This window comes from Pangasianodon hypophthalmus, chromosome 14 (genome assembly GCF_027358585.1).
Source record: "Pangasianodon hypophthalmus isolate fPanHyp1 chromosome 14, fPanHyp1.pri, whole genome shotgun sequence".
Lineage (NCBI taxonomy): Eukaryota > Metazoa > Chordata > Actinopteri > Siluriformes > Pangasiidae > Pangasianodon > Pangasianodon hypophthalmus.
In genome coordinates this window covers 10,824,558-10,850,889 of record NC_069723.1, presented here as the reverse complement: position 1 = coordinate 10,850,889, position 26,332 = coordinate 10,824,558, and the positions used below count along the sequence as shown (strand labels likewise).

Sequence of the window (26,332 nt, the reverse complement as noted above, 5' to 3'; positions counted from 1 at the left end):
TCCTGCCTCAGCTGTCTTGTAGTAACACCTCTGCTAAATTTGTTTTAAATATAAATATAATTAAAGGTGCAGCAGTCGATTTCTTTCTTACTAATAATACAAATAAGTAGGAAAATGTATAGAACGTGATGGTTTAAGCAGTGACGTCAGGAGAAAAGTGGCTGAGAAAACCCCTTTGGAAAACTGCCTTATGATCCAGAATGGATGTTTATGTTTACATGGCCATCCCGTCCACTGACAGAGACCTAATCTTGACAAATTATGAGAAATCTCACCTAATGCAACTTTCACATTATGCTTAGGCAACCGGCAGCACGACAGCATGCGCTTCCAGGTTATCTCTTTGTTTATGTTGCCACATGTGTTTTCGTTTTGATTCACGGCCTGTCTCCACCCGTGTCTTGTCACGCATTGTCTCCCTAATATGTCATTCACACCTGTTTCCATTTACCCTTTGATTAGTTTATATATTTCAACCCCCTGTGTGTCTTAGTTCTTCGTGCAGTATTGTTTCAGCGTTTGCCGCCTGTTCATTACCAAGCCATTTGTCCAGTGTTTCTTGTTCCAATTTTTTTTTGACTTCTTGCCTGTTTCTTGTTTCTCGTGTTTGTTTTGCCTAGTTTGCTCAGTTTGTACATCGACTGACCCACGCATGTTTTTGGATACTGTCTCTGCTTGCTGTTTTTGGATTTGACTGCCTGCCTCTCAGTAAACACTTTAAACTGCACTTGCATCAATACAAACAGTGAAATGTACTAGTGCTGTTATACTACGTATCAGCACTCTTGGAACACCACTCTTGGACCAGAAATAACTGTTGTAAACCCGAAACAATCATGAGCAGAAGTATTTGCTTAATACAGTGCAGTAAATTGTCTGTATCACTTGAATATCACTAATGAATTAATTTAGGCCTGACATACTATACATAAGTAGCACGATGAACATTATTGTCAAGGCACTTTGTTCAGTGTTTTACAGTATTCTGGGCACAAGGCCAAGCAACCACACTGCATTAAATTTCACCAAGGGTCTTGACCACTATAGAACAATGACCAGGTCTTCAAAAAAAAAAAAAAGTCCCCAGTCTTCAAGGACTGTCCTCTGTGCTTTCCACTTGAGAGAGTATGAGCCATACAGCAGCACTCATTTCTGTCTGCAGATGCTTAACTGACTGAGCGGATTGTGTGCTGCACTGCAGTAGATTGGGCTTGGCCAGGGTCACAGTGCAGAAATGGCTGCTGGTTGACGACAGACACATTGTTTAATGGAGGTTTCTCTATGGCAGGCTGGGAGGCACGGGGGAAAGCGCTGGCCAGTTTCCACATGGGCGGAAGTGCTGAGCCCCTGCACTTCCTCTGGCTGCTCTGAGACTCTAAAACATTCAGCCTACAACCCTGATCATACACCACATAAACACCTCAATACTGAACGACCTCAAAATAGTCTTTTAGAACAGCACTGCAAGTTCCACTCCGGCAAACTGAATTCTATTCAAACTGATATGCAAAAAGCTGATGTCCAACTGTAATAGGAGGAAATAAAGATTCTGACAAGTATGAATGGCTCTCTAACATCGTGAATCAAGAAGCAGGATTCTCATCATGCATGAAATATCCTGCTCACATCATTAATGTTAATATGACAGCAAGGAACCAATCTCATTCAAACCCATAATGTGGAAGAGAGATGGAACAAGCTACAACGTGATGTATGGTTTCCCACAAAGCTGAAAGTATCTCACAGTTAAGTACAAAAGGACTACAGCAACATCGACTGTTTTCTAAAATAGATGACGCCAATCAAAATATATGCACCTGCCTTTTTAGCACTAACAAAACATTTCATCCATGGGACAGTCACGCAAATCACAATGGGTTTGGCTGGTGTTCATTCTATTCAATTCATTTTTATTTGAATAGTGCTTTTAACAACGGACATTGTCACAAAGCAGCTCTACATTCTGCTTATATAGTTATATAGTAGCAATACACCTGACAATATGTGTATTGTGAACATTTTCATCATAAATATCATGGACAGTCCTCTTTGTGAAAAAGATTCACTGTTACTCTGAATTCTTATTGCTTTTTAGCCAATACACATAGGGGGAAAAAAACAGAATCAGATCTATAACACTTAAATTCCCTGTTATTTAGATTAGCACTGACCAATTTTAAGACCATTATTTCCTTGTTAACCCCATGCAACAAAAAGTAGAGTATTTAAACAAAACTGCACATTAACACTTCAGAAAAAGAGTACTGAAGCACTCATTATGTGTGCGCGGTAATGTGAGTCACTGTCTGCATGTACAGGTTGTTGATGAGAGCGCATATGAAATTTTGCCATCTACACTACAGGAACATGAGTGGAACATGAATGGGGTAATGGACTCTTTGTCACATGGTTATCATTTCTACTAGAACTAAATATAGCACTTCAGATTCTGAATATATAATTATATAGATAGATTAATTGTAGACAGCATAAAGTAACCCAATGCATAAACACGCACCGACAATTCATAAAACCCTGCCTATCACACGACACACACACACACACAAAGGCCAAAACTGTCAGATATTCCTATCCTTATGGGGTATCATGGATATGAACTATGAACACACACACACACTGCACACTGACATGCACACACAAACAGTGTGATAAGATACATTGCCCTAACACACTGTATTGAGTACACTGCTCCCAGAAAACTGCCTAGGCACTTTACATCTGTGACTTGCTGTCAGACTGATGCACTGCAGCCAGAACTGATCAATACAATTACACTGGACAAATATGGAACACACACAGATGACCTCTGACTCTTCATTGCTGGGCCACTTCTAATATCAGCAAGGGCAGAGGTCAAATCCAGTTCTGGGTTTCATTACTTATTGATCCCTTTACGTCTAAAAAGGGGTGAAGCAGGAAGAATCAGTCCTTTACAGAAAGCTGGAAGCACATGACTCCTCTGATTTTCTTTCTTTCTTTCTTTCTTTTAAAATACATGGAGTATCACTGTTTTTTTCACACTCAATCATCCCTACACCATGTAATTTTCACCAGCAAGTGTTCAGTGTACTTCAGTGGTCTCGCCAGTCACCAGATCCTAATCAAACAGACCATCTATTAGATGTGGTAGAACGGGAGATTCACAGCATGAATGTGCAGCTGACGAATCTGCAGCAATTATGTTATGCAATCATGACAACATGGACCAGAACCTCAAAGGAATGTTTCTAACAATTTGTGGAATACTATACAAACTTGAGGCCATTCTGAGAACAAAGGGGGTGAACACTGTGAGTGTACACTGATGACAGTTTCTTTTCCTTTATTTTAATTATTGTATTGTGATTGTACTAATTAATTTCTCCTTGCTTTTGATTACAAACATAATGCCACATTTTTACTTTAGAAGAAAAACAACTACAAATGATTTTTTTAGTAGAATGAAAATAAGTGTGTGACTGCATCATGACAGAGAAATGTCTTTTTTATCCTATGTAAATCACTGCAAGTTTTTAACGTTTCCATGCAGAGTCAAGCCAAAAAAAAGGAACACTGCATGGGCCGATTCAGGATCTGCAGTATGATATTTCTGCACACTGCTGTTGCTAGCTTTCTGACTCAGAACATTCACTGTGGCCCTTTCTATGGTTTGATTTAGTTTAATATACTATTTGTTACTTAGCTAACTGCCTTAAACTTTACATCCACCCTCCAATTCATTTGGTTCTGAACCTGAATATAATTCAATGCATGCAACAATTTTGAAGACTGTTCATTAAGTACAAAACAATAAAGCTGCTATTTACTGCTCAAAGACATTAAAAAAAGTGAATCTGATAGTGACTAGTACTTGTTAGCAATTTTTTTTAAAATGTAATGACTCACGAAAATAGGAACCCCATAGAAATCATATTCTAGTGAATAATCAATAACAATCCAATTGGATTGTGTGAAAACATAATGTACTACAATCTCTAATTGAAATCCCATGTTCAATAGCAGTAGCACATCAATACACATCTGGGATTGTTTGGAGGACTAAGCATCAGAAGCATCAAAAGAAAAGAACCCCTTCTTACAGAATAATAAGTACTGGCACTACATAGCTATAATGCATTTGATTATGCGACTGGATTTCAAACACTAGTAAGAAAGCTTGGTGTGCAGCTGCTCCCCGTAGGTGGACAGTATCTGGCAAAGCTTCAAACTTCAAGTCATTACACGAGTGATCAAAGTGCTGAGCAGCTGGCCTCTAACACAATGAGAAGTGAACGGCGTGGGTTGACAAAGCTAATCAATGTGACTGCTCCACACTGCTTCATTAAAAGCCTATAAGGAAAAGCACAGGGTGTACTGCACAGCCTGATCAACACATTCTTCACTGTTATTTTTTTCCCTGTGAAACAAGCAGCCTCCTCAAACTGAAGAGTGCACATGTACATAACTAGAAGGAAAAAAAAACTCATTGTAAAAACTGGCATATATATATATATATATATATATATATATATATATATATATATATATATATATATATATATATATAACTAGACAAACACAGTAGTTTATATATTTATATTCCCTTAGAAAGGTGTTGCAAATTTGCCACTAAATTCTGGACATAGCTAGATATAGACATGATATAGATAATGTTCACAGTAATATAAATACAGAATGTAATATAGATAGAGAATGGAAATTATATACATTATCTTGTGGATATCCTGCACCATCTCCATAAAGGTAAACATGCACAATTATATCACTTTCTCCATTCCACCATTCAGTGAAATTTACCAAAGAAAAAGATACAATTGTTGATATGGTGAAGCTTTCTGTAGAGAGATTTTTATTTAAAATTTATGTTAGGAGTCTCCACAGCCAACACTTTGTAACGGTCAGTATGTTTTCTGCAAGGAGTGTGTACATTCTGGTTTCTCAGAAACATGAGAAGCTGTGCATTTTTTTGTTTGGTTGGTTGGTTTTTGCCTCACTAACTAAGAAAAAAAGGGAGACTGGTGTGGATAATCTTTTCTAAGTGATAATAGGTACTAGCTTGCCTCGTATACATGCTATAACATTAAATGTACCTATAAATGGTTAAAAACTATGATTTCATTAAGAATTAAAAAATTCTAGTCATTGGCAAATCTGTGGTATAAGAAAAATTACATATCTCAAGAGGCAACTTTGAGGTGGCAATGTATCACACCACCCAGGTGTGGATTATTTTCCTATAATAGCACAAAGTGTGTTATTCTGTACATAACAGCAGCTCTGACATTAGTTCCAGCTGTAAATCACAGGTTTATATTAATGCTCTCATTCTGTACAATTTCATTTCTGTAGTAAAAGCGTATTTACACTGATATGTGTGATGGATGCTCCATGTCATGTAAGACTAATAATACATTTAAAAAAACATGTTATTTAACAAAGAAAAAATTATAATTGTTGATATGGTGAAGGTTTCTCTAAGGCAAGGTTTATTTAACATTTAGAGAAGAAGTCTCAGATGCCAGAGCTTTGTAACAGTCAGTAAGTTTTCTGGCGTGGGAAAGTCTTCAGGACAGAGGACTTTGTATTATCCAGTTTCTCAGTAACATGACAAGCTGCATTTTTTTTTTTTTTTTTTGGTCTTATCTTCTAACTTCAAGAAAAAGAAAATAGGAGAGGCTGAGAGGGAACAACTGTTTATAGCTACTCTAAAGTAAGTGATAACAGGAACTAACATGTCTCGCAGACCTTCCAGCACATTAAATATAACTATTAATGGTTAATGTTTATTAATAATTTAAAAATTGTAATTGTTGGCAAATTACTGTGGTATGAGACGAATAATACACTTCAGTACATGCTGTTACAGGACAATAATAATCAACTTCAGGGTGGTAACAATGCAAACACCACCCCCATTTTTACTGCAATATCCCACTGTTATAGAACAGAAATGTTCATATTTACAGTTTTATTATTGCGTGTGGTTCAGTACCTTGTAATCATATGCTGGAATGCTCTGTCTGTGAAGTGGCACTTACAGTATATGTAATGAAACTGATCATTTGCCTCATGTACACCTGTGGTTAAAACTGTATTCATATCAGAAGAGTGCACTTTTATCAGCTGTGTCTTAGTGAGTGAAGCAGCTTAGGAAGGCCACAGAAACAGCTCTGCTGCAGGTGGTCGTACAGTTCAAGCTCATTTTAAGCTCCACATCTGCTCTTTCATAGACCTCTGCCTGCAAAGTTAATGTGTCCTTAGTAAGAGGCAATTAACCACCATTGAGTCAACTCCAAGTGGAGAAAAGCGTTCTTATTCTGAATGAAATCTTCTGCTATTTACTGCTCAAAGACGTAAAGCTTCCTGTAATCAATTTTTCTTAATGACATGTAATTGGCTGGAGAAGTACTATAGCTGGTATTATAAAAGAAACCATCTTCCACAAATAAGACCATTTTAGCTATTCAATACTGTAGCTTTCAGCAGTGCAAAACAGCTATGGCCTTCCGAAGAGCATTTACTTCTCCAGCCTTCTCACCTTGTTGTTGATCTATGTTTGAAGAAAGGTAATGGTTTTATTGTGATTAATGCCGAAACCTTATAGCCACATTTGTCTTATTTTACCGTCTCCGAATTCTCTGGTCCATCTATTTGCTGCTGAGCGCTGCATGCCATCCCCCTTGACAACTGTGTAAAGGTAAATAACGAGCAGGTCGACTCTTGCCGAAGGTACCTCATGCCAGCACCCCGGATTTGCATTATTCATCTTTATTACAGTGCTGTCTGTGGCTCATAGGGACCCGACAACACCCGCCTCGCACTCACACGCTTGGTTCATTAGCAACAGCTCTGGCAAACCCACAACTCACCTTTAAGCAAATCGTTTACAGCTCCAATGTCACTGTGGGCCTCATAAAGGCAGCTTTCATCTGCATGAAGATGTGAGTCTTATAGTGCCCCTAATAATATGCATTGCATCTTTTAAAGGTATGAAGGTTTTACGCCGCAGCTCTGCTGCATATTGAATATGCTTATCCTAAGGCTGGAACATCAAAACCAAAAAAATGGCATGGGAATTCCATATGCAGCAAAACATAAAGAATGTTATTATGAAAGTAATATGTGATTAGATGAATGACTTTGACAGCTTTGTGTGCTGGGTATGAGAGCCCAAGAGGATTCATATGTCAGAGAGGGCTGAGTAATTTTAATAGCTCAAAATGCTTGACATTTTGTCCCCTAGAGTAGCTGTTCCCAACCCTGGACCTGTATTACTGCCGCCCTGCATATTCTGCTGTGTTTTTCTCATTCTAACACATCTGATCGAAGTAATTATCTAATTAGTAAGCTATTCTTAGGTCAGTGTGGATATGTTAGCACAAGGGAGACACTCAAATGTGCAGGGAGGGGGTACTCCAGCACCAGGGTTGTTAATTACTGCCCTGGATTTACAACATTGCCACCGTTGCCAGGTCTGCGGCTTGAAAACTCAAAGGCCCAACTAGATTTCAATATCAAGCCATCAACAATGATTAAAGGCAATAATAATTTGGTTTAAACATTCATTTTATTAACAGTACAAGACTAGTTCTTTTCTGAAAAAAAAAGGGAAACACTAACATTCAGATTATTATATAATATTTTTAATCCTTGCATGCTAGGTGAAGAAAATGCATCGGTCATCTCAAACAATGAGGATCTGTTTCTGTAAACCAAACATGTTCCTGAGGTGATTACCCACTGCCTCTCTTAGTGCTGAGCCGTATCGGGCTTTTGCTTGAGATGAAGCAGCTTCTAGATGGAAGCTGGCATTCCAAACAGCAAGAAGAAAGAATGGGCTGTCTGATGCTTAATCACTGCAGAAAACCCAGGACTCTGAATAACCCACACATGCCAGGCCCAATTAGCCAGGTGTATACAGCCTGCCAATCCAGGAGAGGCAAGGGGCAACTGATGCGCTGCACTAACGTTTGCTCTTCTCTAGCTGCCCGATCAATACACAGGCATGCCTAGCAGAAGTGCAAGACACCATGTCTGCTGCTGGGATGCAGACCGAGGATCAGGTTGATAAAGTGATAGCAATGTCTCAGAGATCATTAAGAGCAGCACAATGCCACCATCTGCAATTTACATAATGGTTTACGGTTTAATAGTTACAGCTTCTTCTACTTTGATTTCCCTTCCTCACCACAGGCTCTGTTGTAGCCCCTGTCTGGAGAGCTCATTGGTGTCAGAATGATTGGTCACGAGTGAGAGGAGGGTGAAGTGAAGGCACTCTGTGAATTATGAATCCAAGATATCACACCCAGTGAAGCGAGGCACAGGGCCCTGCCATCCTTTCATTCTTTATGGCTGGCAGTAAGACCTGAACTCTACGCAAAAGGCCTGCAGGATTTATGAGCAGTATGGATTACCGGCCCAAGCCAAATGGAGATAGCCAGAAGAATCGCGTGGTGGGGAGCAGGTGCTATCGTGGGAGATTGCCTCATTGATTTGTGATGAATACCTCCAACCACACTCTTTTCTTTTTCCATCACTGCCACCACGTTTCTATACAAGTGGGCTGAAAGCTTGTATTATAAAGCCTTGTGAGTCAGAGTGCTAATAGGACGCCAATAATGCCAACCTCCACGCATTTGCTTTCCACGTCAGCATGCTCACTGAGGTGGAACTGAGTTGGCACGTAGAGCAGACACAGCGACCTGGCTGTAATCAACACCACCATGCTTATGAGAACAGACATCAGTGCTCAGGCCCAGCTGGATCGAGACGGCCATGTGACCATCTGTCAGTTCAATAAGGCTATAACTGTGTGGCATAATCAGAAATGCCAAATAAAGTGTGGTGCTTGTCAGAGCACATAAGCGAAAAGCACGCAGGCACTCCGGATGTTTACTGCTTTAGATAGACTGGTGAATATATATATATATATATATATATATATATATATATATATATACACACACACTGAATGGTAAAATTCTTTGACGAGCACGGACACAACAGGAGGGAAATAACATGGTGACTGATGGCCGGTTATGGTTACTGCAGAATGTGGGGGAGTGTAGCCATGAGCTCTCTGGCTCCCCGGCAGCACCTGGGAAGCGCCGAAGTGCCATTTTCATCTTAGGGGTGTGACAGTAACACTCATTTCAAAATGAGCCAGTTGGAAAAGAGGCTGTTCAAAACAATTAGTAGGGTATACATGCTCTGAATAGTCCTTGATTAGCCTGCTGGAATACAGAAAAAGACATGCATTTTCAATCACTGCAAATTATATGATAAGAATTTGTGATCACAGAGTTATATTAGAAAAGACTGCCCCCATGTTTTACCATGGCTAAACTTAGTTGCCTTTTTATTGGGTACAACTTTTTTGAACCTGCATTCACTGACCCACCTACATTATAAATGCACTTTGGGGGTGAACAAGCATAGCCTGTCTGTTGCTAAGGACTACCATAGGACCACCACTGACCACATAAAATTGAGCAGTAAACTATTCTCTGCACAGCAGTGACACTGACACAGTAGTTTGTGTGCTGCTGGTACAAGTGCAGTCTCTTTTCACTGATGGACCCCCACTCACGAGATATTATTTGGGCGGTGGATCGTTCTCAGCTGGCATTGTGCATAGCAACAGATGGGTCACAGACAGTAATTATAAATCGTAAAGATCATCTATATGGTAGGTGTACCTTATAAATGACCCAATGAATACAGCTACAAATAAATCAGCAAATCCCTGTATTTTCCTCCAGTGCTGATTGCATGACATCATCAAGAGCAAATTGCTTTTCCTCTGAAGCAGACAGCCAGACAGAAAGGATAGTCAGAGGGGCGAAAAAAATAGAGTGAGTGTGTCATCTTTCACATGGCCTCTGTCGTGATGAGCATTAATTGGATCTAGAGCCCTGATTCACTTAAAAGCACTTATATTCCCAATGAGAATACAATCTTGATGTCTGGGGCAAAGGCATTCTATAAGAAATAGAGACAAACACTCAAAATGTCTTCACACAGAACATACAATATGTACTTATCATAAAATAAAATTGAATTGACAAATTTAATTGAGATTATAAATTCTCATTAGCTTTGTAATACTAGTGCATTGGTTGCCCTGTAAAGTCTTAAATTTACATAATCTAACCATGAACCAAAATGACTTTCTTAAGAACTGGCTCAATCAAATACATTGAAATCATATTAAGAAAATGGATTATACTAAGTAAGGTATAAAACAAGACAGGGTGTGCTGTTAAAGGAAAATAATCAACAATGGGGTGGTCGGATGCAGCCCAACGCAAGGCAAAGTTTCTATCACAACCCTTAAGTTGATTATTATCCAATAACAGCACATCACATAGTGTTTAATTCCTCTTATACTACGGCAATTTACCAACTCTAATAATTATTTATTTATTAGTGATTATCACACCATACTTTCTATCCATTTATACTTACATTTAATGTTGTGGAATTTGTGGGAAGTTAGTTCCTGTAGTAAGTTAGTTAGTTCCTGTTCCAGCAATTAACAGTTGTTTATAAAGCATAAACTTAAATGTAAATGTGTCAGAAAACATACATTGACAGCTTTACCTCTGACTGTTTCATAGCACTGACACTGGGGGCCCCATTTCAAAAATGCGGAAATAAAATCCTTACCAAAAATCTCACCACAATAGTGATTACATGTTTTTTTAATCCATTTATGTGGTAGGTCCACCATATAAGAACCTGTGTATATTATTACTATAGAAATGATCATGTATTAGAAGGAGCGCATTAATAGAAACCTTGTAGCCAGCACTCAGAGTTGCTGTTATAGAAAATGTATCAGCAGATTCCAGAATTCAGCAGCACTGTGCTATAAACTGAATTGCAGAACATTATACTGTGCTATACTTGTGATTTAGAGGATTGAGGTTGCTGACTTATAGAAGGGGAATAGGGGGCACATACCCTGCACCCTGACCCATGATTTCTACCACATTTCATTATAATCTTCAATTTACAGTGCGTGTGTGTGTGTCTGTGTGTGTGTGTGTGTGTGTACAGCCACATGAGACTATAACATCCTAAATAATTGGAAGAAAATACAGGCTGTGGCATAACCAGGTCAAGCGCAAATATGCAGGCTAGACTGAAGAAAGTACAGAGGAGCTTTTAAAATGCGCTGTATAATTAGATCCTGGGTATCATCAAGGTTTTATCAACCCTCAGCCAATATCTATTTAAAACGCAACAAAATGTTCAATCAGGCAAACAAAATGTGTCTAGCTCACCTCTCCCCTGTGACTCTGTGCACCTTTCTTTCTCCTTAATGTAGTCTCCTGATGTCTGGCAGAGTACTTGATCACTGAGACATCTTCAGAGATTATCCACAAGGGAACTCTCAATGGATTTGAAAGCATTTAAGACATTATCATCCACAGTATCCAGGCAAAAACAGGGAAGGACATCTAGTACAGTACCATGGGGCTGAAAGTCCCCTTTAATGAATATGTGTGATTAGTGTTGATAAGACCAAAATAGAGAAAAGTTCTGTTCTATTTATTTTAAGTTCTATTTGCAGAGATACAAGGTGTTTGCAGTCCACTGAAGGCAAGTATTATTTTCTACTGGTTTCACCCTATTTCTATGAAAGAAGGAGTGTTTACACCTTCATTCCATACATGTAATTATACAGGAGAGTGTAGATGTCACTTAGGATTGTAAGTGGTCAGAAAGGGAGGCCATGAAGCACAGTGCCTCACTTATTAATCTCTGTTTGAATCATGGTTATGAACTCACAGGCTCTTAGCATACAAGGTGTCTTGTAGGGTGGAAAGAGGAAGCTGTTCCACACCTTAAGCCTGGCATAACCTCTTGCACCAAAGGAGACAAAGGCATTGATGAATTGATGGTGGAATGAAAGAACTGACAGACAGGGCAGCCAAGAGGGCTGATCGAGGTTGATGTGACCAGGGCACCACCTGGTGCTTGGGCTAATAACTTAACCTCTGCAGAGTTGCTCTCAATAGGAACGGTCGGCATCAGAGGAAGGATCTGCCCAGCACCAGCGGGAAGTGATGTGTCAACCTCCTCTGACACTCCCATAATCATAGCAAAACCCTGGGGAGAGCTTGACTGGAACTGCTGTGGATTTACTCACTTCCGGAAGAGATAAGAGCCTCCGATAGTCAGGTACTCAGTGTATGTTACGTACTCCATTCTTAAACCTGTGTCACTTCTTGCACCATATGTACATTGGATCCTAGAAAAACACCCTATTGACCTTTCCCTGCTGTTTTAGAATTATGATGTTATCCCAGTGTCATTCATTTGTGTTAGGTGGGACCTGCTTTTAGCTGCCTCTCACTGTAAGGTAAGGATTGATGGTGCATTAGTTGGAGTACTTTTCAAGGTAAGAGGGAGGTAGAGTGCCTGAAGCCACTGCGCACCGCAAAGAAGGTGACTGATCAGTGGAAAATATCATACATGGGTTATCCAGCTACTTTTGCTTCACTTCACACATATGCCAATGTCACGACTGATCATGTTTAAGCAACCTTAAGTCGTAAGTTCTAAGCCTTAAGGTTGCTCTGGGCAAGTTTACTTAGAGGAACAGACCAAGTGAGCAAACTATATCCCTTAACAAATCGAATAACCTTACCAAAGAACTTTCTCTTATGATAAAGGTTTGTATATTTTTCTTTTAAACACAAGTACATGCAATGTTTTGCTCAGTATGTATGATTTTTAGTTTGATGCTGTAGGAAGAGCCTTCAAAATAGACAATATGCATTCTTGCAGTGTAAATTATTGTTATATTCACAATAAAACATCATTCTACGTTAATTAACTATGTTAAATACTGGACATTTATGGCTCCACAAATCTTGCGCATTAATATAATTAAATAATCTATTCACAATTATGTATACTAAATGGTACACACTGGCTCATTATCACATAAAAGAAACCAAGGAGAAATTGGTACAGAGATGCAGGGAGAAAAAAAAAACCTTTTTTGTGTGTGTATGCATGTATATATATATATATATATATATATATATATATATATGAGACATAATCAATAAGTTAGTATATTATAATTTGCAGCGTATATATATATATATATATATATATATATATATATATATATATATATACCAATATTTACATTTTAAATATGTATAATGATTTTGTATACATTAGCAATAATACAGTATAATAACAATGAATAATACAGTCAGTTAAATATTTTTGTTAGCAGATGAAAACCATCACTGCTGAAATCAGAACGATCCGTGGACTGAAACTTGATAAAATATTATTAAGGTCAACCTAGTGACCTAATTTATGCTGAGTAATTAATGTTTCAAATCTTACATCCTGGATATGGGAGCTGCCAAAGCCTGTTAGAGATCAGAATCTCCTTGGATTATCATTTCCATGAAAAGATGTTGGCAAAACTTCTGAGACCAGAACACAGCAGTACTCCCAAGAACCTGTTACAACTGTGACTTATAGGCTATGAAGATCCAGCAAACATGACACACATGCACTCACCACAATCTAGAAACCATAATGACATGACTATAAAATTCAGAGCTGCACAGGGTTGTGTGTGCATGTGTATGCGTGTGCGTGTGTGTGTGTGTGTTTCATATTCTTCTCTCCTGATCTTTTCCTCATCATATGTACATGTGTGTGTTAATACCCCCTTGTTCTGTCCTGGCATGTCATTGCATATAAAAGCACAGAGAGAAAGCAAACGCTCAGTATCACATGGAAACCCTTCATGTGCTCCTCGGGTCCTGACAGGACAGATATCAGGTAACACCTGCGCTCCTGAATGATGGCATTTTTAATGTCTTACCTTTTCCCGGTGCGATCATCACTACCGTGATCAAGAAGAGCATCTTCGAGCTGTGAAATGCTGCTGCTGCTGCTGCTGATGCTGGCTTCATGCTTTGCTCTCCTTTTTTGACGGAGCGATGCGTCCTCGTGTTAAAACACTTTGCTCAAATAAATAGGCGCTGATCTTCCAAAGAAAAAAAACCCACACGCGCACAGACACGCGCGCACACAAACACACGCACGCGCGCCCTCGCAGTGGGACCTCCGATCTCTGCGCCTGAGCTCTAATCTGCTCGGATCTCTTAACTATAATAAAAGTAGAAGGAGCAGGGGATGAGGAAACGTGTGCGCTCGCTAAGCCGCTTTGGTCGCTTTGAGGCTGAGCGCCGCCGCCGTTTGGGCTCCTAGCGTTAGGAAGCGGAACGGCTTCAGCTGCGCGCCAACTTCATACCGTACATAATGTAACAGTGCCCTCGTTTACGCGCCTCCAGTACTGCGCACACTGCACGCGCTCAGCGCCCAGGGTCTCCGCGTGCGTCACGGCGTTCACAAGTATATTACATCCAAATAGCCTGGTTTTACATTAGCAAAGCTACAAACCCTACTGCATGTGACTACGCCTACTACCTACTGGACTGTCTGAGAGGTCCCTGAGCCTTTTTAAATATTATTTAGCACCCTGCGCGACTTCAGAGACAGACAATGACCTGGAATTTCACCATATTGTTTCGTAGCCTACAATATTACGCGAGGCAATTTTAGAGGTGCCAACTGCGCATGCGCGGAGTTCATGGTTCAGTAGGCTGTTTCAGGGGTTTTCTCAGATTTTTACAGCAAAGGTACCACTTTATATGTAACTATAAAATAAATTCCATGGATGCTCTCGGGACAGAGTTATATAATATTAGGCATTATTGAAATATGTTTTTAAAAATTGGTAATTTATTAGAGCCATAGAGCTATTTATTCCTGAACTTTCCACTGTCATTAAGGGCAAACTGACATTACTTAGGCTTACATGTTTTTTTTGTTTGTTTGTTTTTTTGTTTGTTCATTTGTCTGGGTTTTTTTTTTGTTGTTGTTGTTGTTGTTTTTTCCCGTACCCCTAGCTGTGCTTCACTGACCCCTGGGGTCCCCAGACAGCACTTTATTATAGCACATTTAAATCCATATTTATCCATTGTGTTCTTTCAACATGAATCTTTACGTGCTTGGCTCATTTTCTCTACTGAACGTGGAAAATGACAAATTAAATTTTTGGTGAATCTGATATGAGAAAAAGCACAATTAGGGGTGACCTGATTAGCCTATTATATAGGACAAAGTTGCATTTGCAGAATACTTGATTTGCAAAAAAAAAAAAAAAAAAAAAAAGAACAAAAAATAAAAACATTAGTTGGCCTCATAGTTCCTCTATAGCTCCTAATACTTGGTCAAAATACCAAGCTTTAAAAGTAATTTAAATCAATATGAGTTAAATGTAATTAACTCTGCAAGCACTGCATAGAAGCAATAGATCTCTTAGAGAGTGTTTTGTGGTCTGGGTTGAGGTGGCAAGGCTTATTTCAGGGGCAGCTATCAGCTATCAGGGTGTCAGCTATCACCCTGTGCCACATCTCTGCCATTGTCCCATTGCTAATGAATTTAGATTACAATTGATTAAATTAAATTGCAATCAACTGACCTGCAGAGCACAATGTGAGGGGACATGTCGCCTCAGTTTGAATGGGTACGACACGCCTGCTCTATTCAGCTCAGCCACCATCACATCGGTAGAACTAGGCTATTGAAACAGTTTGTCATGAATCTGATGAAATGTCATGTTTTGTATTTCTCTGAGCCTTGGATCAGAAAAGATGCCTCACATAAAATTAGTGATGCAGTGATTCTCTCATAAATAGTCAGTATTTGCACTCTGCATACAGCTAAAGGGTCTGACAGAGCAACCCTCATGCACTATACATGAGACTAGATGGAAAGCTTTGAAGAAATAATGTAGAAACTGATATTTATGAATGCTTTACACAAATCTTAGCACATATAGGCTAAATATGCTATCATCTTTTATGTACACACACCCACTACCACCATATTTCACTTTAAACTTGTTTGAGGAAATTAAACTAAACTTATGAGGAAATAATATTAAATTCAATAATTCAATTCAATTATTTAAAAAAAAATTACTATTCAGAGCTCAACAGACCTTTTGTTGACTGAATAAATATTACCAATGAATAAGATATTCACTAAAAAGAAAAAAAAAAAATCAGTCCTTAGTAACCCTAAACCTACTCATACCAGCTTTGGTTCAGCTCAATAAAGAGCACACACATTTTTGGGTATTTGTGCGCGATGTGTGTGTGTGTGTGTGTATGTGTGTGTGTGTGTGTGTGTGAATGTACATGTTTGCAGGTAAAGCCTGGCTTACTCCGCTGTAGGGCAGACTGAACTCTCTGCTCATTGAGGCAGTAATAGCGAATGTGCCTCCGGGACTGCATCAGCTCTCTAGGATAAGTAGGCTACACTGGTATCAAAATCCAGAATTACTCAGACCCACATAAAGAAGAGAGAAAGATAGCTTAGAAAACTGAATTGCAGTACTTCAGTCTTATCTTTAAAAGGTTATTTTCCTGTGTAAATAAAATTAAATCTGTCATTAAGAGATTTAAAGGTTATAAGTAAATCTATGGGTAGGCACAATCAAATGTTGTGAATGAAGGGCATTGAATTGGCACACACAGTAATGTTTCCCCATAAAGGTGCAAAACCGAGGAATGATACTAGGATACAGTGCTAAACACGACCAATAGTTTTGATTAAATTATAAGAACTACCACATGAGTTGAAGGCCATTTGGTGAGGGTAGTATTTGAACTGATATATTTATGTGTTCAAATTACCTCAGTGAATACCTACCTATTTCTCAAGCACTGGTTACGCTATTGATTCTGCTGCTCTTTTCTGTCCTTTAGATTAGAGCAAACACTTTAAACATTCAAGTTTAAGATTTGAGACTTAAGAAGGGTAGGTTGTGTTCTAACCTGATGAATTAGCATGATTGCCCATGATTACTCTCAATACCTCTTAAGCAAACAGCAATATGCTTGTTTACTCCAAATGGGTTTAAAGCACAAAGTATCCAAAAAGCATTCTAGTTCTGTTGGAAGCTATGATTAACTGTAATGCACACCAAACACAGAATGGAAAAAAAGATATCTGCAGCTTTTATTCCACAAATATCTGTACACAAGTCATACAGCCTTGTATCGTACTCTCATATATATCATATAGCACAGATACAGTCCTCTTCATCCTATAGCATGTTGCATAGTATGCTGTTAGAAGAAGGCTGTCATAGCGCAAAACAAAATAGCACCGATTCCTTCACACTTTCATCACCTAGAGAGAGGGAGTGAGTAATGCACTCACCAATCAGCTGTAATGAAATCTGTATTTCAGATCTTGCCACTACACTCTTGTACATTACATCAAATAGCCAAGGCACTACCTCTCTCTCAGCAATATTAAATATATTCTCAACTCTCATCAGGTCTAGGCATATTCAATCAAGTCTCATCAAGGCGAGGCACCAGTTCTTGTTCAGCTAGACATGCACTCTATGATCAAGTGCTCTTTAAACAAATTCAAAGTGTGAGTAATCTATGATGAAAGACATTAAAGACACAGGTTTCCCCTCTCTCTTTGTCTCCCTATCACCTTATTTCAAAATGAGGAGGAGAGTGCTCTTTCAGAGTTTGACCATACATTTCCAATTCCCTGCTTATTTGTCTTAATAAAAGTCAGAGACTTTGCTGAGCTGCTTAAAGACCCTCAACCCAGAATGCATGTCTTCTTTGTGCCAGAGTAGATCACCACCACTGTACAATTAGGCACTTCTCCCTGCCTGGTCATTTGGCAAAGAAATGAAAAGGAATACCGAGCAAACACAGGCGCAATATACTGTAATTTAGGTCATGTTCTACAGAGCGTAACAATGTATATTATGGATGAGGCTGTTTCCTCTGGGTTATGGCAAGTAGAGCTGATTGCTACAGCTTTTCCTAATCTAATATAATATTTGGTTATATAATCACTCATTTAAAGGGGCCAGTCAGCTTTTCACACTGCACATACATTTATTTCAATATGTTTAGTATTTCAGGCATTTCCATATAAAATTGATAAAAGACCAATTGAACTGAATTCTCTTGTTTTCTTTACTAGGTAACATGTGATGCTCTGCATGCAGAATACTCCGTAGCACTACATTTACTGAATCTCATTTAACACAGCTGCAGACGCTAAAGTCAATCACATCACACAGATCATGTTACATGACCTTTATCTCTGAAAAGTTATGTATCAGCTGAATGCAAAGACAAAATTAATAATACAATTTTACCCAAAAGGTTCTATGCCCTCCATTACTCTACTAAAACCACCACCACATTTACTTAACAGCTTATTTCTATGTCATATCCATGAGACAGTCCATTACACCCAATTCTGCAGTGTTTGGTCCAGTGTAGAATGTCTGACTTGTTTCCCCCCATCTCTCTATTCCACTTAATCTGCACATTGACCAGATGTGACCATGGCCCCACAGGCCTGTTCTCCCACACCAGTTAGAGATTTGCAAGGTGGTCTCTCCAGGTGCCCGGCTACAGATAAATGCAAGGGCAAGCAGAAATCATTTAACTCGGGAACAACAGAAAGCTGTGCACCATGGCGACATCTGTCCCAAAGAATAATTGTCTCGTGGCATTTCTGTGTTTTTTTTTTTTTTTCACTGGGCTTATGCAAGGGGGAAAGTGGTGAAACAGAGAAATAATGGAAGAAATCACTGAACCTGCCATTTTTGTGCATAAAACTCATTTGTTTCACACAAACACTGTAATTTCTAAACTTGCTTTGCCAAGCAGAAATGTACAAATCATGAAAGCTAAAATCTCAGGTATTCCTAACAGCAGCCCTGTTTGCCTGAATCCAAATGTCCTTTGCTGAGTTTCTCCCACAAGAATGTTAGAGCATATAAAGCTCTTCAAAAATGAAACAAAAATGAAATTGTGTCTATGACCAGAAACCACATTAGGGGAATAATTCGTGATGCAACCCTGACAGCAAGCATGTTTGGGTGATGGCAGTCATGAAATAGTCCTGACAGTTGCATTCTCAGTGTGGACTTGCACCCAGTGTGGGTCAAGCATCTGTTAGCTCTGAACTCTCTGTCAGTCAGCAGATTCTGAATGCATATGGACCTCATCTATAAAATAATGTGCAGAATTGTATTAGGGAAAAAAGAGAAAGAGAAAGCTATTTACAATATATACAATATATACAGTGGGGTCCATTCTTCTCTAATTTAATACAACAGTTTTCATTATAAAAGATATTATTTACAATAACTTGAGTGAAAAGTAGAATCTTAGAAATATTTACATGAATATCAGAGTTTCTGTTGTCTGAACACTTGCTCCAATATTAGAGATAAAACATGAGGAAAATCTGACCGTTTGTACAAAGCAGTTAACACGGTCAATATCATAAATTTGCTTACATTTAAATATGGACCTAGAAATTGTGCAGAATCTTAAATATTAAATATTTAATATATTGAACATTTACTTTCTTTGTTTTAAATATTTAAATTTTCTAAAATCTTCTGTTTATTTCCAATTTTAAATGAAAAAAAACAAGATTTTCAAAGTGGTCTCAGACTTTTTAGACCCTAGTGTATATTCATAAATTAAAGCTTTTATTCACTGTTATTGCCAATGTATTGATTCAGCGTTACACTTTTATTTACCGCTACTTAAAATGATCAAGCTAATGTCACTGCTGCCACTGAATGGATACGTGTACAACATTCTGATTAGGTCCACAGAGGATGTCTGCATGAGCCCATTTGCCTTCCAAGCTACCAATAAAGACAACAACAGATATGTCATCAGAAGGTTAAATCTGGCATCAGACTGGGGAGGTATAGTGGTAAAGAGCATCTTCCGTCACCAAGCTCATTAACATTACCATTCAGTTAATGACCTTCATCTAATGACCATTCAGCTAACAGCTACAACAGTGATGATAAGTAGGAGGAGAGTCTGCTCCTAAATACAGCACTAAAAATATAATTCCACTTTACACACTTTTATTTTTAAAGGAGCGTGGTATTTGCTTAGAAATTACTTTTTGCAAAAATGCTGAAAAATCTCATAATTTTATCTAAAAAAACAAAAATAAATAGGTCTTAGGTCTGAACCTCTTCGGCATTATGTTAAAAATTACATTTGGATCTGCACCAGCCTAGGGCCATATGTAACAATATTCTTTATTAACTTGGGCCAGAGCGAAAATAAATTTCATCACAGATCTGTAAAATGGATAAGTATTGGGCTATTATGGAAAAGGACACTTGGCCGGATATGGAGCTGATCCAGAGTGGATGAAGCGCTACATTTGGCATGTACTCTTGTGTGGGAAAGCTCAGTGAACTAAATTAGACTAAGGAAGGTACTGTACAGAGGAGTAGCAAATATTCAAATATTTTATGATTTTAGAATAATGTTATTTTGCTCCTTAGCAGCTACAAGCTGAAAATGCAGCCATGACATCTAGCTGTGCCACACAGTTTCCATGACCAAGGTCTCATAGTGACCCTTTTTTTTCATTTAGACTATCCTTATTGTAATGCCAATACTTTACTCTGGCGCTTAATAATATTACACCATATGGCCAGAAGTTTGAGGACACCTGACCATCATATTCCTACGTGCTTTTTGAACATCCCATTCCAAATTTATTTCCTCTTTGCTGTTAAAATAACTTCCACTCTTCTGAGAAGGCTTTCCACTAGATTTTTAAACATGGCTGTGGGTATTTGTGCTTATTTAGCCACAAGAGCATTAATGAGGTCAGGCATTGAAGTCAGTGAAGGAGGTCTGGGGTGCAGTCGGTGTTCCAGTTCATCCCAGAGGTGTTCAGTGGGGTTGAGGTCAGGGCTCTGTGCAGGCCGCTCGAGTTCTTCCACTTCACCCTCAGCAAACCATGTCTTCATGGACCTTGCTTTGTGCACAGGGGCATTGTTATGGTGGAACAAGTTTGTGCCCCTTGTTCCAGTGAAGGGGAATATAATGCTACAGCATACAAAGACATCCTATACAATTGTGTGCTTCCGACTTTGTGGAAACAGCTTGGGGAAGAACCACATATGGGTGTGATGGTGTCCACAAACCTTTGGCCATATAGTGTATATGGTTAGTAGTGCTAAAAGATTTTACACATTGCTGTACTGTACCTCATGTTTACTGTGTGTGCACTGGGTGGCAGTCATTATGTAAATGAATAAGTTTCATTATTCAAATATAAATGCCTGCATATTGGGAACACAGTGAACTGTTATTTACTTTCATATTCTCTCCATCTGGTTTCGGGCTCTGTATATAGTATTAAGGCCACTTCAGACTAATATTAAAGAAAACATTCATGCAAATGCTACATACTGATGTCCTCTAGTCTCTTAAACATACACACACATATACACCTTCACCAGGACTGCCGTGTTTCTTCTGTGCAGGACAAAACAGCATTGTTGCTTTCTAGATCTCTATAAATCATTAAACTGCTAAAACTGAAAGAACAAGCTCATCCAGGGTCCCATTAGCTGTAACATTCTGATACAGCAAATACAAAACATGCCATACTCCTCACTGGAGCTGTCAAAGCGTATTGGAGAGCAGCTATAAAAACCATTACTTTAAACATCACAGAATAAAATAACAGAAAAAAAACTCAATTTTTTTTTAAATCTTTCCACAAAACTTCTTGCTTCTTTCACTAGGGAGACTGATATTTTGGGCAAGAGAAGACATTAAGATTTTCACAGCTTATTTTTTCTAGTGCTTCCCTTGTAAGAAGGTAATATTGAATATTTTTTTCTCCAAACATTTTGCACCGGATAAGACCAAGGCATATAACTGCAAATAAAAAGAGCTTGCCCAGACTTCATTATAAAAACTCTTCTTCACCAAAGGATTTTGTAAACCATCACTCTATTTCTCCATATTTCCTCTCCAAAATAATTCAAACTTTCAGAATATCATGAACACACTGTGCTGCAGAAAAAATGTGACTGTCTTTTTGTATTTCAGTCTCTTGTCCTTACTGATAATTACTCTTTTCCAGATTCTGAGACTGCTTATAATTGGAATATTCAGTTTGCTTTCTGTTATATCACACTCAGAAATAAATATATACAATTCCCTTTATAGGATTAGGAAATAGGAAATCCTATTTCCCCAGTGTGATCACCAACAAGCTAAAACATTAAAACTGGTGCCAGTAAAACTAACAGACATAAGTTTTTACACAGTGAAGAGTCCAGTGGGAGACTAACAGCTGGGTAGGACAATTACTTAAGGCTGTGAGAGCGGAGACATTTCTGGACAAAGATTGTTATACAATCCAAGTCAAATGTTTCTCTTTTCTGCAATTCCACCCTGAAGAGCAGTCACCTGTAAACCACTATCATTATTCACAGAGGTTAAGTTACTCATCAGACAAGGTTGGACATCATTGTGTACGTTCGGTATGGAGATTATGAATATTGACAAGGATGAATTCCTATTTAAACATGATAAGGAATAAAGTGCTTCAAATAAATGGCAAGTAAATAACGAGTCACGATACTTACAGTGCACTGAACAATTCTGACCGCCTGCTGATATTTTGAAGCATGACCTTTCCAATGGAAAGCTGTTCTTCCACTTATAATGTTTCAGCCATTTAAAACTCAACAATTAAGGACACTTGGGTGTCTAGAAGTAATTGTTTGTGCAGTTGTTTTGAGGGGAGGACTAGTACCACAAACAAAAAAATCCCCTCATTGCAACAAAAAAAATCATTCTTTCCATCAAAACAATCACTAGTGAAAATACTGACTTTGTGATTTACTTGCACCTTGTCACCAATGATCCAGGTCAGGTATTTTTTCGGTACAATACAAAGATGTTGAAACACTCAAGGTAGAATTTATCCTCAAATCGCAGATTTGAGATGGTCGCAGAATGAGTATTTCCACTGAGAGTAAATTACAGTAAGGATTGTACAGTAAGGGTGGTAACATACAGGACAGTTGCTTACCTGCTTATCTGCATGAGTCACATCCACAATCTTCACCTAGTACTTGAATGTGTGTACAAGACTGCTGTCATATTAGGATAAGGATATATTTGAACTGACTAAATAAAAATGCCTACACATAATAAACTATTAATAAACTTTATATTTGGTCCATTAAGTCTGCTTTTTCAAAGCTAGTGAAAATACTGAAGTGAAAATATTGACTTTATGGCTTACTTGCACCATTTGCTCCAGATGGGTTTTTTTGTATCCTACAGAGAAGTAGAAATGCTTAAAGTTTTAGCTTTCATGTCATCTCAATTCACTGATGAAAGCTCACATCACAGCAACACAGGCAGACATTAACGGAGTGGTGTGACAGCACTTTTATCCCATTGCCTCTAAAATCGGTGCAGCATCATTTTCCTCACACAAACACTTATTGATGTCATTCCAAAGCAGCATTCATGAGAACACCTGACACTGCAGTTTATACGTGGCTTAACAGCGCAGCAGTGCTCCTTTAAAAAGCTTAAGAGATCTGCCATACATCATGTCACCTTTATGTGTGAGGAGGCTCAGTGTTTTAAAGGAAAACACTTTCACAGGCTGCAGATGTTGAACCCCACACATGAACACCATCTTACTTTATTTACTGTCTTCTGGGGCAGCACTGGGTGTTATCAGCACCTTTATGTTCAAGGATGTAATTATAACAACGCTAAACAGTTTAATCGATTATAAAGCCTGTTTGCAATTAAATGCTCTGCTCTTTAGTCATAAAATAATATGCCACAATTGACCAACTACCAGAAATCTCAAAGAGGCTGACATATCTCTGAGAGGTCATAGGTCTGAAGCAGAAGAAATGCATCCTTGCGAGAAGATGTGGGAGATCGAGTCTAATTGGAATGTGGGTCCAACAGGATTGCGTGAGAGACTTCATGTAGAGGCTGAAGCGTGTGAACTAGCAAGAAAAATAATGACATCCTACAGGGATTATTTTATACCTGCATACTGTAATTGAGAAATTTCCTAAAGAATCAAAAGCTAGCTGTCTATTACAGGGAAAATGTGTTAGAAAAGGTCTGGATTAGAAATAAAGGGTCAGTACAAAACAGATATTTGAATATAATTAAAATAATTTAGCCTTGCTATAAATCATTATCCAAAACACAACAGAGCACAAAAAGACCCATCATGGCATTTAATCACGGAGTTCAGTTTACAAATTGACATAATTATTCCGCACATTCAGGTGTGTTTGACATCGCTCATCATGTTGTCTATCTGCTGTAAGATGATGTTTGTAGATATATATATTTTTTTATAGAAGTGTGCCAATAGGGAGGATCACACCTTATCTGTCCATGACAGGCCTGGACAGCAGGGAGCATGACCAGCTGACCCTCTCTACACCATCCTATCTGTGGGAGCCATCTGTTTAGCCAAATGGCCCGAAACTCCACAGCACACACAGAAAAGCCCAGTCTTAGCCTTTTTAAAGATGCCTGCCAGACACAGCCCTCTCTCCTTTTGTTACAATCCCCTCTTCTTTTCCTTTATCCTCTATAAAGCCCTCCATCAATGTTCCAATATAAACTAAAGAAAAGCAGGGGGAAACATCAGAAATTGTCCAAGTAGCGACAGCAGCCTTCACAATGCCTAGTGTCATAATCTGTAAAACACAGAGGAGCTTTAATTGTAAAATAGCACAGAACCTAGAATGTTCTAGGGCTTAAGATGAGACAGGGGGAATGAGAAAGTAAGTAAGATGCTGAAAGACCATTCAGACTTAGTAGGTCTAAAGAGCAATATCTCCTGGTGATATTTCTTTAAACCCACAAACAGTCTTTGGTATGGAAATTAACCAAGCAAGAACTGTGATTTCTTTAACATGTAGTTTCATAGCAAAGGTATAATATATGTTTATGAACAGAACAGTTTAAAATTATTATTAAAAATTCTATTAAAAATTAAAACTAAAAATAGCCAGTTCTCATTCACAGATCTTGACATTTTTGACAGGTGCGCAGCCTCTAGTAATTATACTCTATGGTTACACATGTTGCTATTACCAGACCCTCAGGTTTAATGAGTTTCTGCTGGTAAGTGCCTGACTAAATGCTTCAGTGAGTAATGAGTGATATGCTCCAAAACCAAATACTATAGATTATATGCTGCCACACATACAACATCACCATTTCAACATAAACATAAGTACACATAACATAAGCATAAGTAATAAACATAAGTAATATTTGAGCAAAAAACAAAGACAAATTGGTTATCGTTTCACGCTACCTTTCTCAATACGGATTCATTTTTACTGTATTCAGACATGCTGTGCTAGGGTACATATGATAAATACAGTTGGCAGTCTGGAGGCATTTTTTGACATATGGCTGGCGGTCTTTGGGCCCATTAATACCAATCAACCATCACTTGAATGCCACAGCCTATTTGAGTATTGTTGCTGACTGTGTGCATCCCTTCATGGCCACAATTTACCCATCTTCTAATGGCTACTTCCAGCAGGTTACAAAACAAGTCGTCTGAAACTGGTTTCATGAACATGACAATGAATTCAATATTCTTCAGTGGCCTTCCCAGTCACCGGATCCGAATCCAATAGAGCACCTTTGGGATGTGGTAGAACAGGAGATTTGCAGCATGAAAGTGCACCTGAAACATCTGCAAGAATTGTGTGATGCAATCATCACACAACATGGCCCAGAATATCAAAGGAATGTTTCCAACGTCTTGTGGAATCCATACCACGAAGAGTTGAGGCTGTTTGAGAGCAAAGGGAGGCCCTACTCAGTATTAGTATAGTGTTCCTAATAAAGTATATATTAGAGTATATATTACTAAAGCTATATATTTATATCTGCATGGAAAATCTGCATCGTCATCATCAAAAGAAAGAAGAGTGCTTACACACACTGTACAGATGACAGAAGCCAAGTTTTAAAATATTTCAGTGACCTAATACAAGAGTTAGCTATTATTTCCCACCTGAATTTTGCATGAACAGAGATTAGTTGAGTGAAGAGATGACGATAAGGCTTGAGTTTAAAAGCCATGAGTAGCTTTTACCTCGGGTGATGCGACAGAGTGGTGGAGTGATGTGGATGATGCAGATAATCAAAGTGACAGCTCATATCTTGTTGTAAACCTTTAATTCTTTAAAGTTGGTAGATTAGACTATAAATGTGAGGTATGAGGGACATCTTTCAGTCATTTTTGGGGGTAACCCGACTTGCTGGGTTGCTGTGACTTTGTGAGATACAGTATGTGCAAAAGGAAAACACATTTCAGTACAGGAAAGTAGATAGTTTCC

At 38.5% G+C, this 26,332-nt stretch overlaps 1 protein-coding gene across 7 annotated transcripts in view; it reads right to left on the bottom strand.

Annotated features, from left to right (window-relative positions):
* The window catches only part of sez6b (seizure related 6 homolog b), a 160,164-nt gene extending 145,522 nt beyond the window's left edge, over positions 1 to 14,642 (bottom strand). For 5 of the 7 annotated variants that reach the window (XM_053239505.1, XM_053239508.1, XM_053239507.1 and 2 more), the window contains exon 1: positions 13,889 to 14,642. In XM_053239505.1, coding sequence (XP_053095480.1) covers positions 13,889 to 13,979 — 91 coding nt within the window. In that variant the 5' untranslated portion in view covers positions 13,980 to 14,642. The remainder of the gene's footprint in view (positions 1 to 13,888) is intronic. The other 2 variants (XM_053239511.1, XM_053239512.1) reach the window with 1 other exon arrangement.
* Between the last annotated feature and the right edge of the window lie 11,690 nt (positions 14,643 to 26,332).